The sequence below is a fragment of the Protopterus annectens genome, chromosome 8.part0 (assembly GCF_019279795.1).
Source record: "Protopterus annectens isolate FY-2018-M chromosome 8.part0, PAN1.0, whole genome shotgun sequence".
Classification (NCBI taxonomy): domain Eukaryota; kingdom Metazoa; phylum Chordata; order Ceratodontiformes; family Protopteridae; genus Protopterus; species Protopterus annectens.
Genome location: NC_056741.1, coordinates 925,844,255 through 925,866,169, shown reverse-complemented (window position 1 = coordinate 925,866,169; position 21,915 = coordinate 925,844,255). Strand labels below are relative to the sequence as shown.

The window sequence follows — 21,915 nt, the reverse complement described above, 5'->3', positions numbered from 1 at the left end:
TCTATGTGTAACACAATTTGATTAATCATTGTTGACAGCTGACCTAGCTTGCCAGACTACAGAAAAAGATGTGATGTATTGCTCCATGTGGTCCCACAGAGTACCGATGTACTGCTGAAGGGTTTGATAGCACAGGTTATCTCTCGAATATATATTCCATTGAGCTGAGGGTAGTTAATTTTATGTTATAGCTACTTATCCTACATTATAGTTATCACACTAAGTATGCAAACATAATGGAGTACATGAGCAGTGTAACTGTCTTCATCACAAAGCTAACAGATTATCATGCCTACAGAGTAAAAGCAAAACTCCTCCCACTCCCCCAAGATTCCCAGCTCAACAGGAATAGTAAAGGAATTCTTGCAGAAACAGAAATGTAGGTCAGATAACAATATAACGGTACACAGGGATTCTACTTGGCGATTTCAAGATTTTTTTTTGAACAATATGACAGTGAGGTCAATTTAATGCATTAAATTATACCAGTGGTAAAACTGACTGTGGAGGAAAGAGATGATAGGATTACCACTTACTACAGAAAGAGGAGATATTTTGGATTCAAGATTCAGTATGCAGGGACAACAGGAGCTAATGTGGAGCAGTTAAGTGGAGACAGAAGGATGTATTAAACAGATGGATGAGGAAAAGTTTATCTGTACTTGTTAGTGTATGGATGAGTACAACAATGTCCCAAATGTTTCCTTTTTTAATGTAACACCTGTCAGTAAGGAGGAGTGGGAAGTTACAAAGAAAGTCCCGTGAGTTTTCTGCAAGATTAGTTTGGAAAGGGGAGCTAGAGGAAAAGTAGGAAGAAAACAGATGAAGGCAAGCAGCTGAGGTTTTAGGAAGATAAATTTGAAAAAAATTATAGTGGAGGCAGTGTTCATAGGTTCATAGGTGTGTATTAGTCCAACCACCCTGGAGTCTTTACAAGCCTAGTTCATAGAAGTGCCCTGGCATCATGCCGCCATTAGTTCCCGATGTCATTATCAAGTAGAGCCACTGGAGTGGTCCCCGGGGTGAACTTTCTATTTTGTATCCACTCATCAAGATTTCTCTTGAAAAGGGCCAGTGAGGTGCTCTACTTGACATGTATGGGAAGTCTATTCCAGAGCATGGGCAGTCTCTGGGTTATGAACCTGTCCCTCCAGCATGTTCTGTTGATTGTGGTAATGAGATTGAGATCCCTAGAGCATGTGGTGCAGAGGAATTGGGATTTCTTTAGGTATAACATTTCTAACAGGGCTGGGTCAGACATGGCTTTGTAAGTCAAACAGACATCGCTTCTTAATAGACAATATGAGACAGAGAAAAGCTGGAGATTTTTGAGTCTGTCCATGAAGGGCATGTGTTTAAGGCCTAGGATCCTCATTTGTGAGGTACTTTTGTGGCCTTTCCAGCTGTTGCAGGTGTTTAGTGAGGTACATGCCAAATGGGGCATTATACTCAATGATTGGTCTAATGAGGTAAGAGTAGAGAGAGATGATGACTTCTTTCTTCCTGGATGCAAAGAGAGGAACAGACTGAAAGAGGAAGTGAGAATGACAAATTGAGAGAGAAAGAAAAGCTGGCAGTGAGAGAGAAAATGGTTACTTATCAGAGATAAGAGCCAATCAATGTAAGGGAATAAGAAGAAAAATGTGAAGAAGAAAGACAAAAGCAAGAAGCTGGAGATGGGCGGCATAAGTCATATGAAGGACATAATAGAAGCAGGTTATGGATGTGATACAATGACCTGTAACTGGAATATTGTTTGGCACTTGTGAGTAATTACAAAACAAACAGGTTAAGAGGGCAGTGGGGATATACCTTAGTAAAGGAAGCAATATGGCGGTGGGAAGGAGATTGGGGAAATGTTACAAGGTATGCTGGACAGAATGTGTAAAGATTTTGTGGTAAAATGCAGGTAAGACAGATGAGCTAGACTAGGGGAGAAATTATTTCAACATGATGAGTAATCGATGAGGGATGCACTTTACAGTGATATATGGAACCATTTCTCTCAACCTCTTAGAGCAAAAAGTCTGGACAAAGGCTCAACAATAGGGGCACTTTTAAAATACTGCTGTTACAAACTTAAAAACTTGATAGAAGAACTGGTTTTCCATTAGCATAATTTTTCTGATGGATATGAAATCTGAAACTCAAATGGCTACTCTCACTTTCTGACTCCAGTCCCTAATGGTTTGCTAGTGATTTGACAGAACCTGATCAAAAATATAAGGCAAAAATCTGGTAATTTTGTGAAAATCTGGACATTTGAGAGGTTTGTATGAAACCCATGTGTGTGTGGAAGACAAACGTATTAAGAGTAGCATGAGACCTGCAGATGAGACCAGTTAGGCTTAGGAGGGAGAAAGAGATTAACGCAGGATGACAGTGGTTAGAAATGTGGGCAATCTGAAGATGATAACTTGTAGTATACTGAGAGGTTAAATGTTTACGGGAAACTGGGAGACAAGAGGTAAAAAGTGCTAGAGATGGGGGAATCATCTCAGAACCATCTCATGCAGCTTTGTCTGGGGTACAGAATCAGGACCAGAGTTTAGATATGTAGTAAAAGAAATGGTTGAAATATAGGGTATTTACTGAAAGTTTTGATGTTACAAAACTACTAGAAGGGAGGACACTTGGGAGAACAGTGATGGCTGAAGTGATGGCAATGTGATCAAGTGGGCTTTTAAGAGTTGCTAAGGTCAGTGGCTGTCGGGAATGATTCAAACACTGCAGGAAGTAATTTTGTGGTGATAAGTATTTGAGACAAAGAATGATGGTATGAGGAAGTAATGAGAATATATGGCTCATAGGTAGGATGAATCTAGGCAAAGTACTTAGTTGTAATGGCGGTGACTTTATGCAGTACGCTGTTTATATATACTCCTGTTTACAAGAACAAATGCTTTTATTGCTAGGTGTTGTTACTAAATGATATATGCAAACTATGTTGCATTATTAATGTATACATCTAACTTGATCAGTTAAGAGAGTTGCACAATGGTGACCTGACTAAACTTCTTTCATAGCAAGTTACTGGTATACCAAGCAACAAGGTACAAAATTATATTCCATTTATCTTAATCACCATTAACCACAATGTTTACATTTTCTAAATGGAGATGAGGTACTGCACCAAACGTTACCGACTCTCTTGATTCAGTGTCACTCTCTTGTTTTCTTCAGCAGTCATTTCTACCTGTCAGTTATTCTCTCATGCAAGCCTTCCACCACTTTGCTGGATGTCTTCATTTCCCCTTGCCTTTTTCCTGTCTCTCCCAAATCTTTTAAACCAAATTTCCTTCTGCTTTCCTGCACATGTGACAAAATCCTTGCGATCACTTCAAGTGGAATGTCATGGGGAATATCATTTGATAACAACTCCTAGCAAAAATGATATTCTTGTAAATTATAGAAGACTTCCGTCTATCTGTTCTAACATATTGCAAACTTTAGCATTGTTCTTTGAGTTGTTTTCTAACAAATGTGAGGTTAGTAAAATATAAAACAACATTGTGCATCGCTGCTGAGCAGAACTCTATATACCTGAGTCTGCTATTCCTTCAACTGTATCTTGTAATGCAGTGTTGAAAGTGTCTTTAAAATGCTACAGCTTTTATGAACATTGATAAAAGGCATTGCTAAGTGGTTATTGAACAGTGTTATACACTGTATGGTTTAGACTTCTTCTTTTCCCAGTTAGGGGTCGCCACAGTGGATCACCTGCCCACTCATGATTGGCAGCAGAGTTTTACAGTGTCAGTTGCCAGCCCGGCACCTAACCTTCCACAGGAGGCACACACACACACACACACACACACACACACACACACACACACACACACACACACACACACACACACACACACACACACACACACACACACACACACACACACACACACACACACACACACACACACACACACACACACACACACACACGCCTAGGGCCAATTTAGAGTGTCCAATCCACCTACAGCATGTCTTTGGGAGGAAACCAGAGCACCCGGAGGAAACCCACACAACCAGAGGGAAGACATGCAGACTCCACACAGAAGGCACCCCAGCTGAGGATCGAACCAGAGAATCTCTTGCTGTGAGGCAGCAATGCTAACTGCTGCACCACTGTGGCCACCCATTGTATGGTTCAGACTGTTTTTTAAACTGATTTTAAAAAAATAGATGCATTATCAGAACTGACTGATATGGATATAGAAAGATCATAACTCGTAATTGTAACTGCCTCTATCACCTAACTTCTAATACATGATCCGTGTAACTATAGCTCTTTCTTACTTTCACTTTCGACACTCTTTCCCACATATTGTATTGCCTATTATCTACTACCCTTGTACTGTATCCTTTTGAATGTTTTTATTTCTCATCTAATACTTAGTTACTTAATACCCTCACTACTTTTTACTCTATCTACCTTCATATTATAGTCTTTCTCCTGAGACTAACCTCACCCTCTCCCTCCCTTTTTTGTAGGTATTATAACTGCAAACTGCTCTGCATACACAGCCTGTAAACCCAGCAGGACTACACTCATTCTGTACAATCCAGCAAAAGGAACTGCATTTACCTGCAAGGACTCCACAGTCACTAAAACCAGCCTGTGTTTTAAAGTACATTTGAACTGTATGCATTGCACTTCGGTAGACACTTTTTAACAGTAGGGTGGCCATGGTGGTGCAGCGGTTAGCGTTGCCACCTCACAGCAAGAAGTTTTCCGGTTCAATCCTCGGCAGTGGTGCCTTCTGTATGGAGTCTGCATGTCCTCCCTGTGGTCACATGAGTTTTCTCTGGGTGTTATGGTTTCATCCCAAAGACATGCTGTAGGTGGATTGGACACTCTAAATTGGCCCTAGGTGTGTGCCTTCTGTGGAAGGTTGGACGCAAGGCTGGCAACTCAACACCATAAAACTTCACTGCCAATCATGAGTGGACATGTGATCTGCTGTGGTAACCCCTAACCAGGAAAAGCCGGAAGAAGGAAAAAGACACTTTTTAACAGTAATGGCTCAGCACACCACCAGAACAAGCTACTTCCTTTACATTTTCCCCCAACCTCTTACACTGCTTTTTGTCTCCCAAGACTCACATCAGATAAAAAAAACCTCAGCTTTTATGCTTTCAGCCTGCAACTACCTTACCTCTCTGTCTGTCTCCTTGTTCTGCTTTACATAAGCCATGTTCAAACCACTTTTTCTTTGGCTAGACAGCTCTCGATCTGATGTAGCCTTGCTCTATTCACCCTCGCTGTGGCCAGGCTCACTTCGCTCCCCTACCATACCCCCATTCCCACCCAACCCCCTCTTTCATCACATTTATACTTTCTTAACCACTCCCCCTTGCTCACCATCCAATCACACTCCCCCACTTCTTCCTCTCTGACAAAGAATCTTCACTTCCTGCCCTTACATCACTCTGTTCAAGATGCCTCTTCTCTTTTCACAGATATTAGTCCTTTTCCTTCTTTCCTTATGTATCCTCCTTCTAACAAAAGCAACAGCATCATTCATTACCTCCCAATACAAATTCAACTACCTATTCATGCTCCACCAATAATTCGTACTCCAGTATTAACCCAAGCCTGTATCACACAACTCCTATTCTCTGTGCCAAAACTCTAAACCTCTCCACTAACTATTCTTTGCATTATGTGCCCAACACTCAATACTACTTTCTCCAATATATAATCTCCAAGCTCTCACATATCATACTCCATCTCTCCCATACCCTTTCTTCACTCATCTGTTCTGGTGACATCCACCCTAACCCTGGACTCTCTACTACTTTCTTCTTCTCACAAGCTAACTCCCCTAACTGTCCTAAAACTCTTCATATAACTACTCTAAATTTTCAAAGTATCTGTAATAAATCCTTTGAGTTCCATGCCTGGCTTTCCCAAAACAAAACCAATATTCTGGCTGCTACAGAAACTGGTTAAACCCCACTATACAGGACTCTGAGTTTCTTCCACCTAGCTATAGTGTAATTAGGGAAGATAGACTTAATAAAAAAGGAAGTGGTGTTGCCATCATATACCCCAATACCCTCAATATCTTACCATTTACAGAATCTCTCCCACAATTCCAAAACACTGAAATTTTGATCCCCTTTCTGAAAATTAACTGCTCTAAAAAAATTCATATTATTGTCTTATACATCCCCCTGGAAACAACATTCCAGTTTTAGAAGGTATCCTTTTTTGGATCTCCTATACTATAAAAAATAAAACAATAATTCTTGGTGACATGAATATTGATTGGGCTACTACTTCCAGCAGAAATACACCCCTCCGGCATAAATCTGTTTGACTTCACCCAACTAATTTCTACCTGTACTAGGTGCAACAATAAAACCAATGAAGGTTCCATCTTAGACTAGATTCTTGTCTCAGATCTCTCCAAGTATGTAACTTCTGGCACCATGCCCAACTCCATTAGCGATCACATCCCTGCCTTTGCTATCCAAGCCTGTCCATCCTTCCCTAAAGACCACAATAACAAACTTATCTGAAATATTTCACAATTTAACCCCACACACATTTAATAGTTTACTTAATTGCATTAACTGGAATTGTCTTAAAACTCTTTCATTGGCTGCACTTCTTGAATAACACCTTTCTAAAATTCTTGGATAGCCTAGGTCCTACTAAAACCAAAAGAGTCAAGACCAATCATGCCCTATGGCTACCAAAAGCTATCAAAGAAATCATGACTAAGAGGGACAAAGCTTGGAAACTCTGGCTTAAATCAAATAATCCTTCCAACATCATTCTTTATAAACAGCTCAGAAACCCAGCTAACAAACTAATTTCTAAAGATAAATAGCAGTACTTCTAAAACCAGCAAACAAATAGAAAAAATAACCCAAAAATGTTCTGGTCTTCCTTCAATAATCTCTTAAACCCTGGCACCAAAGCAAACCCCTGCCCACACGCCAGCATGCCTCCTGAACAAATATCTAGCACCTTTAACTCCTACTTTATTAATACCATTGCTAATATTACTGCTACTTTTGTTCTAACTCTCACTAATAATACTATTCCTACATCCTCCTCTCTTCCATCTCCCCTTCAACTCACTTTACCACAGAACTTCCACAATACCTTAAAATACTTTACATTATCCCACTCCTAGCTTCACCTCCCAAACTGCACACAACAATCTTCCCAGCCAAATTTGAACCTCTCTCCCATCCCTACCTCCTACATAAAAAATCTGCTTATGAAATCAAAGCTTTTCTCAAACTCAGCCAGCAAAATACCTACCAAATTTCTTAAAATCACTGCTGAAGCTATGGCACATCTGATTAGCATTCTTATTAAAAGATCTATCCAATAATCCTTTGTCTCTTGCCTCTGGATCATCCTACCACTTCATAAAGGTGGCCCATCAACAGATACCTCTAATTTCCGACTCATTACTATACTTTCCCCAGCTCAAAATTCTTGAAAATTGTGCGCAAAAACAACTCTTAGCCTACCTTCTAAAGAATAAAATCCTCTCCCTAACACAGCATGCGTTCTGCCAGGTCACAGCACACCCACTGCTCTAATATCCTTCTTAGACATGGTCAACAAAGCCTGAGACACAGGACACATTGTATCAGTCCTTTTTTTGGTCCTATTGAAAGCATTTGATACCATGTCTCACTCTATGCTTCTCACCCAGCTCTCTAGTATAGGACTATCTCCTAGGTAACTTAATTTGTTTAAAAGTTATCTATCTAACAGACAGCATGCTGCTAAATGACAGAATTCCATTTTCCCCTACCTTCACAACCCTGCAGGTGTACCCCAAGGTTCAATTTTTGGCCTTCTTCTGTTTAACATTTTTATCAGTAAACTTCACCAAGCCATCCTGCAGGGCTACCTAGTCCAGTATACAGATGACTCCACAATAGTCTCCAGTGCTCCCACCACAAATATACTACAGCAAACCACCCAAGTAGCATTTTCTACTGTGGAAACTTGGCTTCACAAAGACCACCTTTCTTTAAATCCCAAAAAAACTAAACTTATGGTCTTTACTCCCAAGAAAAAATATACCATACAATAAAGCTGACCGATGACCTCAATATATTATCCCTTAACTCTACCAAAATTGAGATAGTAACCTACACTAAATTGTTAGCTGTAATAATCAATCAAAACCTTAAATTCAATTTGCTTATCCAAACTAATATAAATAAGACACAAAAAACTTGGACTATTCTATAGACATAAAAAGTTCCTCTCCCTCTAGACTAAACAAGTATTAGCACTATTTTACATGTTACCCTCACTAACCTACCATATGGCACACCTTTACTAACCAACCTGTAGTCCTCCTTGAAAACAAAATTAGAAACATGCTATAAAAAGTATGCTAAATTTGCTAAAAACAGTCGCCATTCTACTCATCACTGTATTGTCCTAAAAAATTACAATGGCTGGAATTCCCCCACTACCTCTCACACCTTCAGCTCAAAACTATACACAAACACATTCATAAACTACAAGACTGCCCTGCCCTTTGCTTCCTATTCACCTTTTACAACCCCATTAGGTCTCTGTGATCTGAATGGTTTACTATCAAATGTGCGAATGTCAAACGAAAATCCAATCAAACGACTGACTCACATGTCCAATTTCGGAATGTTGAAAAGGTCAGAATGTTGAAGACACACTTCGTGTTGTGAATTTGGCCTTTGTCAGCATCTGCAGATTGAAGTGCTATACTGCACATCATGTCACATAAAGATTTTGCAGGGGGTCAAGCCCCCATCTGCCCCCCCATGTTGTGGGCTGCACTCACACTACAGTTGGGAAAAGGGTATATTTCTCAATCTGCACTGTACAGTGATCTCTAGTAATAGGATCGACCACATATGTGTGAATGCACAGTGCTTTCACTGAACTGGAGACTTGCAAACATGAAGGTTTGGCAACACAGGATTCAGGCAACTGTAATTCAATATCCCATGTTCGCCGAACCTTCACTCATTATTTTCATGATAAACCTATCTGAATACCAACATCTTCTTCAAGTTCATAAACCTAAGACACCTGCAGGCCAGTTATACTCTTGTAACATTGCCAGAATATGGAACAACCTACCTACATTTATCTGCACACAACAAAGCCCTTCTAACTTCAAAACTGTACTGCACAATCATCTCCTCTCCAACTGGACATGTAATTGTTCATTTCCTTCCTCTGTCATTACGTAATTCACCATCTGAATCTAAAACTGTTTTTAGCTACTTTCTGCTCTAACTTTTTGTTTTCTTGATTATTCCTAACAAACTTTTAACTTCTTAAATCCTCCTCCTGCATTTCTCTTACTTCCTAACCATTTTCTCCCTCTTCCCTCTCTCTAGCCACTTTCTTTTAACCTTCTTCTCTCCTATCATCTTCTTTTTATATTCCATCCTATCAACTTTACCCTACCCCATCTTTCATCTCCCTCATTTCCCATTTTGTTCCCTCCTTCCATCTCCCCTATATATTACAAAATACACATTTTATCCCTTTCTCTCTCCATATATGCCTTTTTGTTCTATATAATGCCTGGATTTACATGCTTTCCATGGTGCTCATAATTATATAATTTTGCACTATTTTGTTTTGCCTTGTTTTGTGTCATGTTATTATATATGAACATGTTTAACTTTACTGTTAGTATAATGGGGTCTATATTATAATCTCGAAGGTTTAAAACTTTGAATCACTAAAGATCGAACTTTAGTGATCGAAGTCTTAAACCATCGAAACCAAAAAAAAAAATACTAAATTAAAAAAAAAAACTAAATAGTGTGTAGGCAGGGGTTAAGCCCCCCCTCACCCCCTACACCCCCCTACTTAAATATACCAACTCCGAGAATGCACTACATTGATGTAAACAGCAAACTCCCCTTATGGAGATTTTCCGTTTAAACTTTCGATGTAGTGCGCTTTCGGTATTCTTGTGTCGACAATATCGTATTCGATATTGCCAGACTTCAAAATTTTAATATAGACCCAGTATAATGTTATAGCAGCATTAAGTATTTCCTACAATTTTTTAAGTACATTTTCTACCAATTTCATTTTTGTAATTTTCTTGATCTTTTTTGGAAAATTTTATGAAAACCTCTTGAAACTTAAAGTGTTATTGTTACCTTGGAGATTTTCTCCCCAGGCCTCCACTGAAAATGGGCTTTTTTTGGCCCACTGAACTTTCCTGGTAAACAAATGCAAATAAATAAACAACCTTCTCAGCAGTTAGAGCTACTTTGATTTCTGCTCTGATGTTCTCATTTCTTTGTCTGTCCCACAGTGCACATCTTATCATCCATCTCAAGCACTTCATCTCCATCACTTCTAGCTTACCCAGCTAATTCAGGTTTCTGTATTATACAGAAGTACTGTCAGCTTTACTGGTTTATACCCCTTATCCTACAGCTTTGCAGCCATTCTAGTTCTAGCCTTGGTCTTCTCATTCAGACATCCCAGACACTGGAAGCTGTTAACATGTTCTACTACTTTCTCTTCTGTCTCAATTTTCAGCTTCTTCTGATTTGCCCCTTTGCTGCCATGACAACTGTCTTGTCTGTACGCAGTTTCATCCCATGTGACTTTGTGTTTGCATTCCATTCCTCTATCACTTGCTAAAGTTACTGATCAGAGTTTGCTTGTACTGTCACATTGTCTACATACAGCACCTTTGGCAATTTATCCCCTGTAATGTATTTGATAATCTAGTCTTTAACCAGTATGAACAGCAGTGGGCTCAGAGGTGAAACCTCATGCACCCCAAATCCCACGGGATACCAATTTCTGAATCCAAACACTATTTGTACTTGTGTCACGGGGTCCTTGCATGTAGCTTGCAATAAATCCAAAAATGTTTTTAAGACTTCAGTCCATTGGAGGACTGCCAAATCAGCTTTCTTGGGACCTTGTCACATGCTTGTCCAAGTATAAGAAAGGACATATGGGCTTTTTCCTCATCCCAAACTTCCCCATTATTCAGCTCAAATGTGCTTTATAGTGATCTGAAATCAAACTGCTCATCTCTCATCTTACTTTCTACCACTCAGCATATTCATTTATCAATCACCTTCTCCAGGACTTTAATTCAGTGCGACAAGAGTTTGATACCTCTGTACTGCCCACAGTTAATGAAGTCCCCTTTGTTCTTGTACAGAGGCACTAGTATGCTTATTGTCCAGTCATGTGTCATGCATCATTCTCTCCATACTGCTATGCTAATCTAGTGAACGGGCTCGAACACAAGCTACTCAAAAGTTATTATCTATCAGAATATCGAAAATGTATTTGTCAAGTTAGAGTACCCTGTAAAAAGACTTCCAATCAACTTGTAGGAAGTTAGACTCCCTATAAGACAGTTATGATTTCCTATTTTACCATCAGGTTATGCCAGAATTTGAGGATACTGATGTGTTACACCTAAGTAGGAGATCATATGCTAAAAAATGTAGAAAAGAAAGAAAGGAACATATAAGTAATCAGCATTTACAATAGGAACAGCTCATGAAAGATGGATATACCACCACCACCCCCCTGGTACTAGACTGAATTAAATGGTCTCCCATGAACCATGGCACATCTTTGATAACCCAGGACTTAGTCTTATTTCTAAAGTCATAGTCATTATTTTCTGAAATCGGTAGTGTGGCTAGGGTGGGGGAAAGGGGTCAGCCACCCCTGATGCAAAGGTTTAGGGGGTGCATGCTATAAATATAAATTCTACTTTTTTATCTTCACTTATGAAGAAGAGCTTTTTTGAGAGAGGAGGGGGCATCAGATCAGAGGATGGCATTAGGCACAATTACAGCTAGCTACACCCCTGATAAGATTTTTAGTCCATTGAATGTGCTTGTAAAGACAAGTCCTGCAGATCCTTACATTTATAAAAGTAGATCTGGGTAACAGTAAATGTTGATACTATGTTAAGCTAAACAAAAGTTATAAGTAGCTGTTTGTTAATTTATTTATTTGTATTTGTCTATACCCCAACTGACTATCAGGTGCGTAGGTGCACCATGTTTACAATAAGTGTTCCCAATACTGTGCTCTGGATCTTACCAATGGCGGTAAGGGGAAGTGGAGCAGTGCAGCCTACAGCATCATATACATGGTTCAGTATCACCTAGATATATTATTGGTGCCCTAACTTGGGGAGGTAGTGATTTCACATGCATCACTGCACATAATGCCAGCTAGCTACATACAGTACCCCTTCAAATAATAGAGTTAATAGCAATCTACCTCATAATTATGGCACCAACCTTATCACCACTGATGCTTCATTATCACAGGCAGAATCATTTTCCTCCCAGACTGGACTAGCCAGAAAAAACATCACCCCCACCATACCTCTCAACCTCTTAGTGCAAGAAATCTGGACAAAGCCTGACAAAATGGGGGGACAAAGGCCCAAAAATAGGGACATATTTTAAATATTGCTGTTATAAACTTAGAAAGTTGCTAGAGTATCAGGGTTTGTTTTAACATATATTTTCTGAAAAATTTGATGTCTGAAACTCAAATGTATGTCATTATTTAGTGACTTCAGTCTTCAGATCATCCCAGTAATTTGCCAGAAAACCACAAATTTTATGAGGAACAGACCACAATTATGAGCCACAAATCTGGAGATTCTGTGAAAATCTGGACAGTGGAGAGGTATCCCCCCACGCTATCCCCACCCCAGCTCCTCCAGCTCATGAAACAAATATGAATGCTCTTCATTGAATTCTTTCCTGTTTGTAATTACACTGTATTACTGTTCTAAACACCACATTTTTATTTTTATTTTATTTATTTATTTAACAATTGTTTACTGGGAATGTCTGACTTGGAACAAAGCCAATTTTCAGAGGAGGCCCTGGAAGAGATGCTCCAGATGTATGTCTTTGTAATAAATGTTCTTTTTCTTTGGGAAGCTGTATTGCAGCTTACCATCAGCTCATTAGGAGATTTCCCCAATTTATCCTTTCTCCACTCCTGGTACTACTCCTTAGGTGGAGGCATATTTGGGGGTGGGGGGGGGGTGGTGTTAACCTAAGGGGTTGAAAAAAATCTTATCTTAGAGGTGGGTGTGGGAACTTAAGGGGTTGAAAAAATCTCATCTTGGAGGTAACTTCCACTCTTGGCACTACTCCCTGAATGGGGCTGCATTTGCAATATGGAGAAGTAATGGGGGAAACAATTTGCTGGGAGGAAAGAGAGTTAGTCACCTGAAACATCACACGGCATTCGTATATGGGCTTTTTCCTTTAAGCCCTACTCTCAACTGATATTCACGGATTTACATCACCTAAGTCAGCATGCAGTGGCACCAGAAAGGGAATGCCGCCAACTAACAAATACCTTTTTCCACCCCATCTGCTGCAATGGGCCTTGTTATGGCCACAGTATGACCACTATTGCTAATGGACTGCTGAGCCCCCTGCAGATCCCCACTCCTCTCCATGGAAGAGAGCAGAATACAGCGTCTTGTCATTTCTGTTCTACTCAAACAAGTCTATCAGGTTTCCAATAATACCTCTCACCTGTACAGATTTTCACAGAATGTCTAGATTTTGCCTCATATTTTTGGTCTCTTCCTTATAAAATTTGTGGTTTTGTGGACTTTTGTGGTAAATCAGAGAGGACTGAATTGACTAAATAATGGCAAGCATTTGAGTTGCAGACTTCATATCCTACAGAAAATGCATGGTAGCACAGCAGCTTTCATTCTAACAACTTTCTAAGTTTATAAGAGCAATACTTAAAATCTGTCCCTATTTTTAGTGTTTTGTCTTCCCATTATCTGTGGCTTTGTCCAGATTTTTTTATGCTAAGAGGTTGAGAGCTATGTTCTAAGTCACTAATGAAATGGGGGTTGCCAGGGTCCTAGCAGGAGTTTTATCCATCCTTGCCAGTGGAGCTGGCTATATTCTGTAACTTCTGAATATACTGGCTTTTCCTTACTGGTTGTTACTTAGCCTAGGACACAACTGACTGGATTCATAAAGGTTGCCGCAAAGTATATACTTTCTAAATTCAAGAACATCCCTACCACAATGTTTGTGCAGTCTACTCACGCAGAAAGGTTACACTAACACTTTGTGGTAATTTTTATGAATCCAGCCTAATGCTATTTCAGAAAAGATGCATTTAACTCCTTTTTTGATCATGGGTGAGGAAGGACAATTGTAAGCTGCCAGCTTTATCAGGCAACAGTGATACTTGTACAGACAATACCATAACCTTAATTTTCAAAGTCCTGTAATTGTAAGTCATACTTGATTCTTAGATGAACACTAAAGCAAAAAGAACCTGTTGTTGGCATCATAAATGGAAAACATTCATTTTATGAATCAACAGTTACTACTAATAAAAATAGCAGATCAAATTTTACCTGCTATATTTCCCATCTTCTGCATGTGTCCTTAATATTTATATTGGGTAAATCACCTTAATAACATCAAAACTGCTACAACAACTAGCGCTCCATTAATTCAATTATTTCTACATATAAGTTGTACATTTGCATAACAATAGAACTTGAATGTTTTCCACTAGCTTTTTTCATTTGCTACATACTTAGTTGCTTTTTCCTCTAGTACCCTTTTCCAGTGCCTATTATTATTTATCAGAATACTGAAGAAAGCATTCCTTTAGCAGAAAAATATCCTCATATATTGCAACCATATTTACTTTCCCGCAGTGCTGTTTTATTTATATGCATACAAGCTAAATGCTGAAAAGCATATGCTCTTGAAAATGTATTGCATACCTTTCTTGGCATTCACTATTAGAAGATTATTTGTTTTAAAGATCAGAAAGTCATCATGCAAAAATGCTACAACAGAAATCTTTTCATTCATGACTTCTAATTTAAAGTAAACTCTTGCAAGCTAATGACCCCTAACAAGAAAACACATGCGTATAGCTAAAATGGCCACTACTAAATAAAGTAGAAGATAAAATACGTACTTGTGCTAACAAGCTGAATGTCAAATACATCAATACCCAATGGATTCTTGGCCGTGCAGGTGAAGACTGCATAGTCCAGTGCTGCGCTAACATTAACGATGGTCAGAAAACTTGTATGCAGTGCACCCTCGTGGACTGTCTTCTCGGAGTACCTGAAAAGAATGCAGAGAAAGCTGACTTATCCAGTGTCAGACTACATCAATTGCATGAATGAACTTTACAGACCTCTGAGCAGAGATGAAATGTATGCTAGTCATTGTTTGAAATTAGAAAACAACAAAGTATTTCTTTATAGTATATTATTTTTATTACTGCATCCAATATTTGTGCAGTTAGAAATCACAGCTGAATTAAAAATGAACACAGTTACTAGGGTATCAGGTTTTGACAGAGATCATAATTTTCTGTAGCAAACATAAAAAAAGAGACTAAAAGTATTAGTGGTTGCTAATAATCTAAGATCAACAGTTCTTTGTTAGAATCCCATTATGTTTTATGAATCTCTACAATTTAGTTTCTTTAAGTGTGACTTTAGATTTTGCCCTGTCAAATAAACAGATATCATTTTCCATTTGACAAATTCCTTTGTATTATACTATTGGCAAGCTACAATCCTGCAGTCTTTCTATTGGTGAACATAAATGGTTTTAAACACATCAAGATAGGGAAAATAATGAAGGAAAAATAACAGAAAAGGAAGTGAAACATAAACGCCTTCGATCTAATTTACAATAACGTATTATCTGACAAATTAACTGAAATAGGCATTAGTGATACAAAACCTTAGTCTGTAGGCTTCTTCACCAATAGATCCTTCAAGGTGAAAGTAGGCACCTGTACGAAAGGAGTACCACAGGGTTCCACTTCAGCTCCCCTGCTCTTTTGCACATTTATCAACAAACTCCCATCTGACCATCCTCAGATGCCTCTAATTCTTTACGTAGATGACATGGTCATCTACATGTCAAACAAATCCTACTCTTTTGTACAAGCTAAGTTTCAGGATGACCTCCATCCCTCAATCACTTGCTATTAGGCCAGGAAATTATACCCAATCCCTCAAAAAAACAAGAGCTCCATTCCTCTCAATCTGAGACATCCAAAAGTACTCGGACTTCAGACAACAGCTTATGGAATACCTCTTCACAAAAGCAAAGTGCATCTGCACTCACGCAGGTCACATTACATGAATCCTGCTGCTCCCTCACAAACCTCTTTATCCCTATTTCATCCTTACTTATTGCATCTTGTAATCCCCTTCACTTACTGCCTTTCATTCTTCCTACTTCCCCCTTTCCTTTGCATGTCTCTCACACTTCTTTTCCTTTCCACCCCTCTTCCATCTGCATGCCTCTCACATCTTTTTTTTGTCTTCTCACCATGGTATCCTTTCTTGCTGCTATTCTCACTTGCCTCTTCTAATGTCTTCATATGGCTCTATATAATGACATGCTGCTATCTCTGAAGCCTAAGCAATCTCAGTCATTATGGCTACATTTTACCCATAAAGCTCTGCTAAACATCATTTCATTTTCCATCCATGTTTGGACATTGTTAACTGCTTCTTGAACTAAAGCATATACTAACATCTCTAAATATGTATATATGTATATATATATATATATATATATATATATATATATATATATATGTATGCGTGTGTGTGTGTGTATATATATATATATGTATGCGTGTGTGTGTATATATATATATATATATATATATATATATATATATATATATATATATATATATATATATATATATATATATATATATATAGGGTTCATATTATAAGTTTGAAGGTCCTGTTCAGTGAATACAAAAACAGTGACACATATTTACCGAACTGCGAATATACCGAATGACATAAACCGCAAAATTTTAAATCACAAATCGTCATACTCAGCCAACCCCACAGCCCGCGACATACTACCTACCCAAACAAAATAAATAAACCACATACATACACTATATCTATGCACTTACCTTAATCCGCACCCTAACCCTAAGGTCCGTAACTATCGTACACTTACCCTACAGAGATATACCCAAACAAAATAAATAATCCACACACATACACTTAACAAAACCTTACTTCTAACCCTACATTAAATCTTACATACATTACCTATCTATGCACTTAACTTAACCCGCACCCTAACCCTAAGGTCCGTAACTATCACACACTTACCTTACAGAGCTATACCGCAGATGGGCCAACTATGACGAATCAACATTTCGAATTTCCTGGTTTTGAATGTTCGCTGTTTTCATGGATGCCTTCCTCTTTTCCTGTTACCTGGCAGCTTCATCCTTAGCATCTTTTTCCCAATATACTTTGCATCCCTCCTCAGCACATGTCCAAACCAACGTAATCTTGCCTCTCTGGCTTTGTCTCCAAACCTTCCAACCTGGGCTGACCCTCTAATATACTTATTCCTAATCCTGTCCATCCTCATCACACCCAGTGCAAATCTTAACATCTTCAACTCTACCACGTTAAGCTCTGACTGCTGCCTTTTTGTTAATGCCACTGTCTCCAACCCATATAACATAGCTGGTCTCACTACCCTCTTGTAGACCGTCCCTTTCACTCTTACTGGTACTGGTCTGTCACAAATCACTCCTGACACTCTTCTCCACGCACTCCATCCTGCCTGTACTCTCTTCTTCACCTCTCTTCCACATTCACCATTACTCTGAACTATTGACCCCAAATATTTAAACTCATCTACCTTCGCCACCTCTACTCCCTGCATCCTCACCATTCCTCTATCCTCCCTCTCATTCACACACATATATTCTGTCTTAGTCCTGCTGACCTTCATTCCTCTTCTCTCTAGAGCATATCTCCACCTCTCCAGGGTCTCCTACACCTGTTCCCTACTCTCACTACAGATCACAATGTCATCGGCAAACAACATAGTCCACGGGGACTCCTGTTTGATCTTGTCTGTCAACCTGTCCATCACCATTGCAAATAAGAAAGGGCTCATTGCTGATTCTTGATGTAATCCCACCTCCACCTTAAACGCATCCGTCACTCCCACCGCAGACCTCACCGCTGTCACACTACCGTCGTACATATCCTGTACCACTCTTACATACTTCTCTGATACTCCAGACTTCCTCATACAATACCACAGCTCCTCTCTAGGCACCCTGTCATATGCTTTCTCTAAGTCCACAAAGACACGAAGCAACTCCTTCTGACCTTCTCTGCACTTCTCCATCAACACACTCAGAGCAAACATTGCATCTGTAGTGCTTTTTCCTGGCATGAAACCGTACTGCTGATCACTAATCATCTCCTCCCTTCTTAACCTAGCTTCCACTACTCTTTCCCATAACTTCATGCTGTGACTGATCAGTTTAATCCCTCTGTAGTTACTATAGCTCTGCACATCACCCTTATTCTTAAAAAATCGGTATCAAAGCACTTTTTTTCCATTCCTCAGGCATCCTCTCGCTTTCCAAGATTTCATTAAACAGTCTAGTTAAAAACTCCACTGCCATTTCACCGAAACACCTCCATGCTTCCACAGGTATGTCATCTGCACCAACAGCCTTTCCATTCTTCATCCTCTTCATAGCTATCCTTACTTCCTCATTGCTAATCAACCCCACTTCATGATTCACTATCCGCACATCATCCAACCTTCTCTCCCTCTCATTCTCTTCATTCATCAGCCCCTCAAAGTACTCTTTCATCTGTTCAACACACTCTCGTCGCTTGTGAGTACATTTCCCTCATTATCCTTTATCACCCTTACCTGCTGCACATCTTTACTAGCTCGGTCCCTCTGTCTAGCCAATCGGTACAGATCCTTTTCTCCCTCCTTAGTGTCCAACCTTTCATACAGCTCTTCATACGCCTTATCCTTAGCCTTCGCCACCTCTCTCTTTGCCATGCACCTCATCTCCTTATACTCTTGCCTACTTTCTTCATCTCTCTGACAATCCCACTTCTTCTTCGCCAACCTCTTTCTCTGTATACTCTCCTGCACTTCTTCATTCCATCACCAGGTCTCCTTGTCCTCCTTCCTCTTTCCAGATGTCACACCAAGCACTTTTCTAGCCATCTCTCTTACTAGCTCTGCTGTAGTTACCCAGCTATTCGGTAACTCTTCACTGCAACCCAGTGCCTGCCTTAACTCTTCCCTGAACATCACCTCACAATTACCCTTTTTCAATTTCCACCATTTGATCCTTGGTGTTGACCTCACTCTCATCCTCCTGTTCTTGATCACCAATGATATCCTACAAACCACCATCCTATGCTGCCTAACTACACTTTCCCCTGCCACCACTTTACAGTCTCCAATCTCCTTCAGACTGGCCCTTCTACATAAGATATAATCCACCTGTGTGCATCTTCCTCTACTCTTGTATGTCACCCTATGCTCCTCCCTCTTGTTAAAATACGTATTCACCACAGCCATGTCCATCCTTTTCGCAAAATCCACTACCATCTGACCTTCTGCAGTCCTTTGCTTAACACCATACCTACCCATCACTTCCTCATCCCCTCTGTTCCCTTCACCAACATGCCCATTGAAATCTGCTCCAGTCACTAGTCTCTCACCCTTGGGTACAGTCATCACCACTTCATCCAACTCAATCCAGAATTTTTCTTTCTCATCCATTGCACACCCAACTTGTGGAGTGTATGCACTAACAACATTCATCATTGCACCATCAATTTCCAGCTTCATAAACATCACTCTATCTGACACTCTTTTCACCTCCAAAACACTCTTAGCATACTGTTCCTTTAGGATATCCTCTACGCCATTTCTCCTCCCATCCACACCATGATAAAACAATTTGAACCTGCCTCCGATACACCTAGCCTTGCTCCTCTTCCATTTGGTCTCTTGCATACTGAATATACCAACCTTCCTTCAGTCCATCATATCAGCTAGCTCTCTCTCCCTATACCAGTCATACTGCCAACATTCAAAGTTCCGACCCTCACTATCACAGTCCTAGCCTTTACCTGCCTTCAGGCATGCCTTCCCCCTCTTCTCCTGCTTCAGCCAACAGTAGCCCAATTTCCGCCAGCACCCTGTTGGCCAACAGTACTGGTGGTCGTCGTTGTTAACCCGGGCCTCGACCGATCTGGTATGTATATCTGTACTGTTGTCCGCATGTATGATTTGACAAAAGTTTATGCCAGATGCCCTTCTTGACGCAACCCACCCCATTTATCCGGGCATGAACCCCATCTATATATATATATATATATATATATATATATATATATATATTTATAAATATATATATATATATATATATATATATATATATATATATCTATATATATATTTTTTTTTTTTTTAGCATATCCTTGTATCTGTAAATAGTTATTCATTTCTTATGTAATCCTATTCAACTGGGCTGCACCAGCAAATGGTCCATTGAGATCAGTGCACTGCCATGGTAAACACATTTACATAAATAAATAAGTAAATATAAACATTAGCATAAGCAGACTTTTAATATAAAAAAATTACATTTTCCAGAATATCTTTAAAGATTTATTACTGTAATGTGACAGGCCACTCTTAATAATTCATCATTACTTATTTATATAAACATGTAGTGTTCATGCAGGTGTCTATATGAAATCAGAAAGCATTTTTATATGTTATTTAAGTATATATGTTATACCTTAGTCATTTGCATTTGTCTGCTGAGGCTGGGAAATAGGATGGTTAGTAGGGGTGTTGGCTGAACTTTTAACATTTTCTATTTCATAAGTATTTGGTAAAATGGTTTGTTTTGAATGGAAAGTAATATCTAATTCTTTGGGCCCATCATTATGAAAAACATGTTATTTGTGTATTTTTATTTATTTATATTTGTTTATCAAGAAAGTCCAACTGGACATAAAAATAACACATTTTAAGCAAAGGTCTGGGGAGAAAAACTCTAAGGAATATTAAATATTTAAACATATATACAACTGGTAAATATTACAAATAATTGATACAGAAAAAAGAATGGCACAAAGAATACAAAATAAATGCGTTACACTTAAAAGAAACAGTCATACAATTAAAGAAGAAGAAATTCATTTTGTTTAAAGTTATAAAATTCAAATCTCAGAAGTATTATGCTGTTATAAAAAAGAAAAGAAAAAGAAAGGAAAACTAGATGAAGAAATAAAAGGAGAAAATAACTTAGAGGTGAAGTAAAGCTGTAAACAAAGCTGAGATGTACATCAGAAAGAGGCTGATGGTTAACAATAGTAGAGAAATAATGTAAGAAAGTTAATTGCAGCTCATATTACTTCTGCAGTCATATAGAGCTTATAGAAGAGAAATACAAAGCTTGATAGGAGCCATTGTATATATGGGTCTAGCCTTTGGTGATGGAGCAGGAACAAATCCTGCAGTCCTTAAGATACTGTTTTAAACCACTTTTAAACATTAGATTGTTGACTGATGTATGTTGGTACTGAGTTTTGATTCTTGGATACAAAGCTTGAGTATAAAACATTATCATCAGCATTACAGGGCTTAAAAAGACAATGTTTATCTAGAGAGGATGGGTGTCTATTTGGGTTATACCACTTTAGGAAATCCTTTAATGATGAACCCCTTAATAGAAAATAGAGTAAGTTGTGAGCAGTTTTTAGATAAGAGAAGACAAGATGATTACTTAATTTCATCCAACTGAGGAGTTTCAAGGCTATGCATTGATGATTTCTTGTAGATGTATTAGCTTCAAACTTAGCAACTTTGTTCTAGCATTACTCAAATTTAGATAAAAGGCTTGTAAGTTAATAAAAGTGGAGTGGCATAAAGCAATATAGTTAGTAGGCAAGTAGAAGCAGAGATTTGCCTAATGGTGTTAGTAAGTTAAAAAAGGTTCCCTATAAGTTTAATTGGTTTCCCCCTTCTCCAGAATGTAAATAATTATTGATA

At 38.9% G+C, this 21,915-nt stretch overlaps 1 protein-coding gene across 1 annotated transcript in view; it reads right to left on the bottom strand.

Moving 5' to 3' along the window:
• The window catches only part of NPHS1 (NPHS1 adhesion molecule, nephrin), a 1,231,105-nt gene that overhangs the window by 304,350 nt on the left and 904,840 nt on the right, over positions 1-21,915 (bottom strand). The window contains exon 19 of the mRNA XM_044079328.1: positions 14,981-15,132. Within this exon, the coding sequence (XP_043935263.1) occupies positions 14,981-15,132 (152 nt within the window). The remainder of the gene's footprint in view (positions 1-14,980; positions 15,133-21,915) is intronic.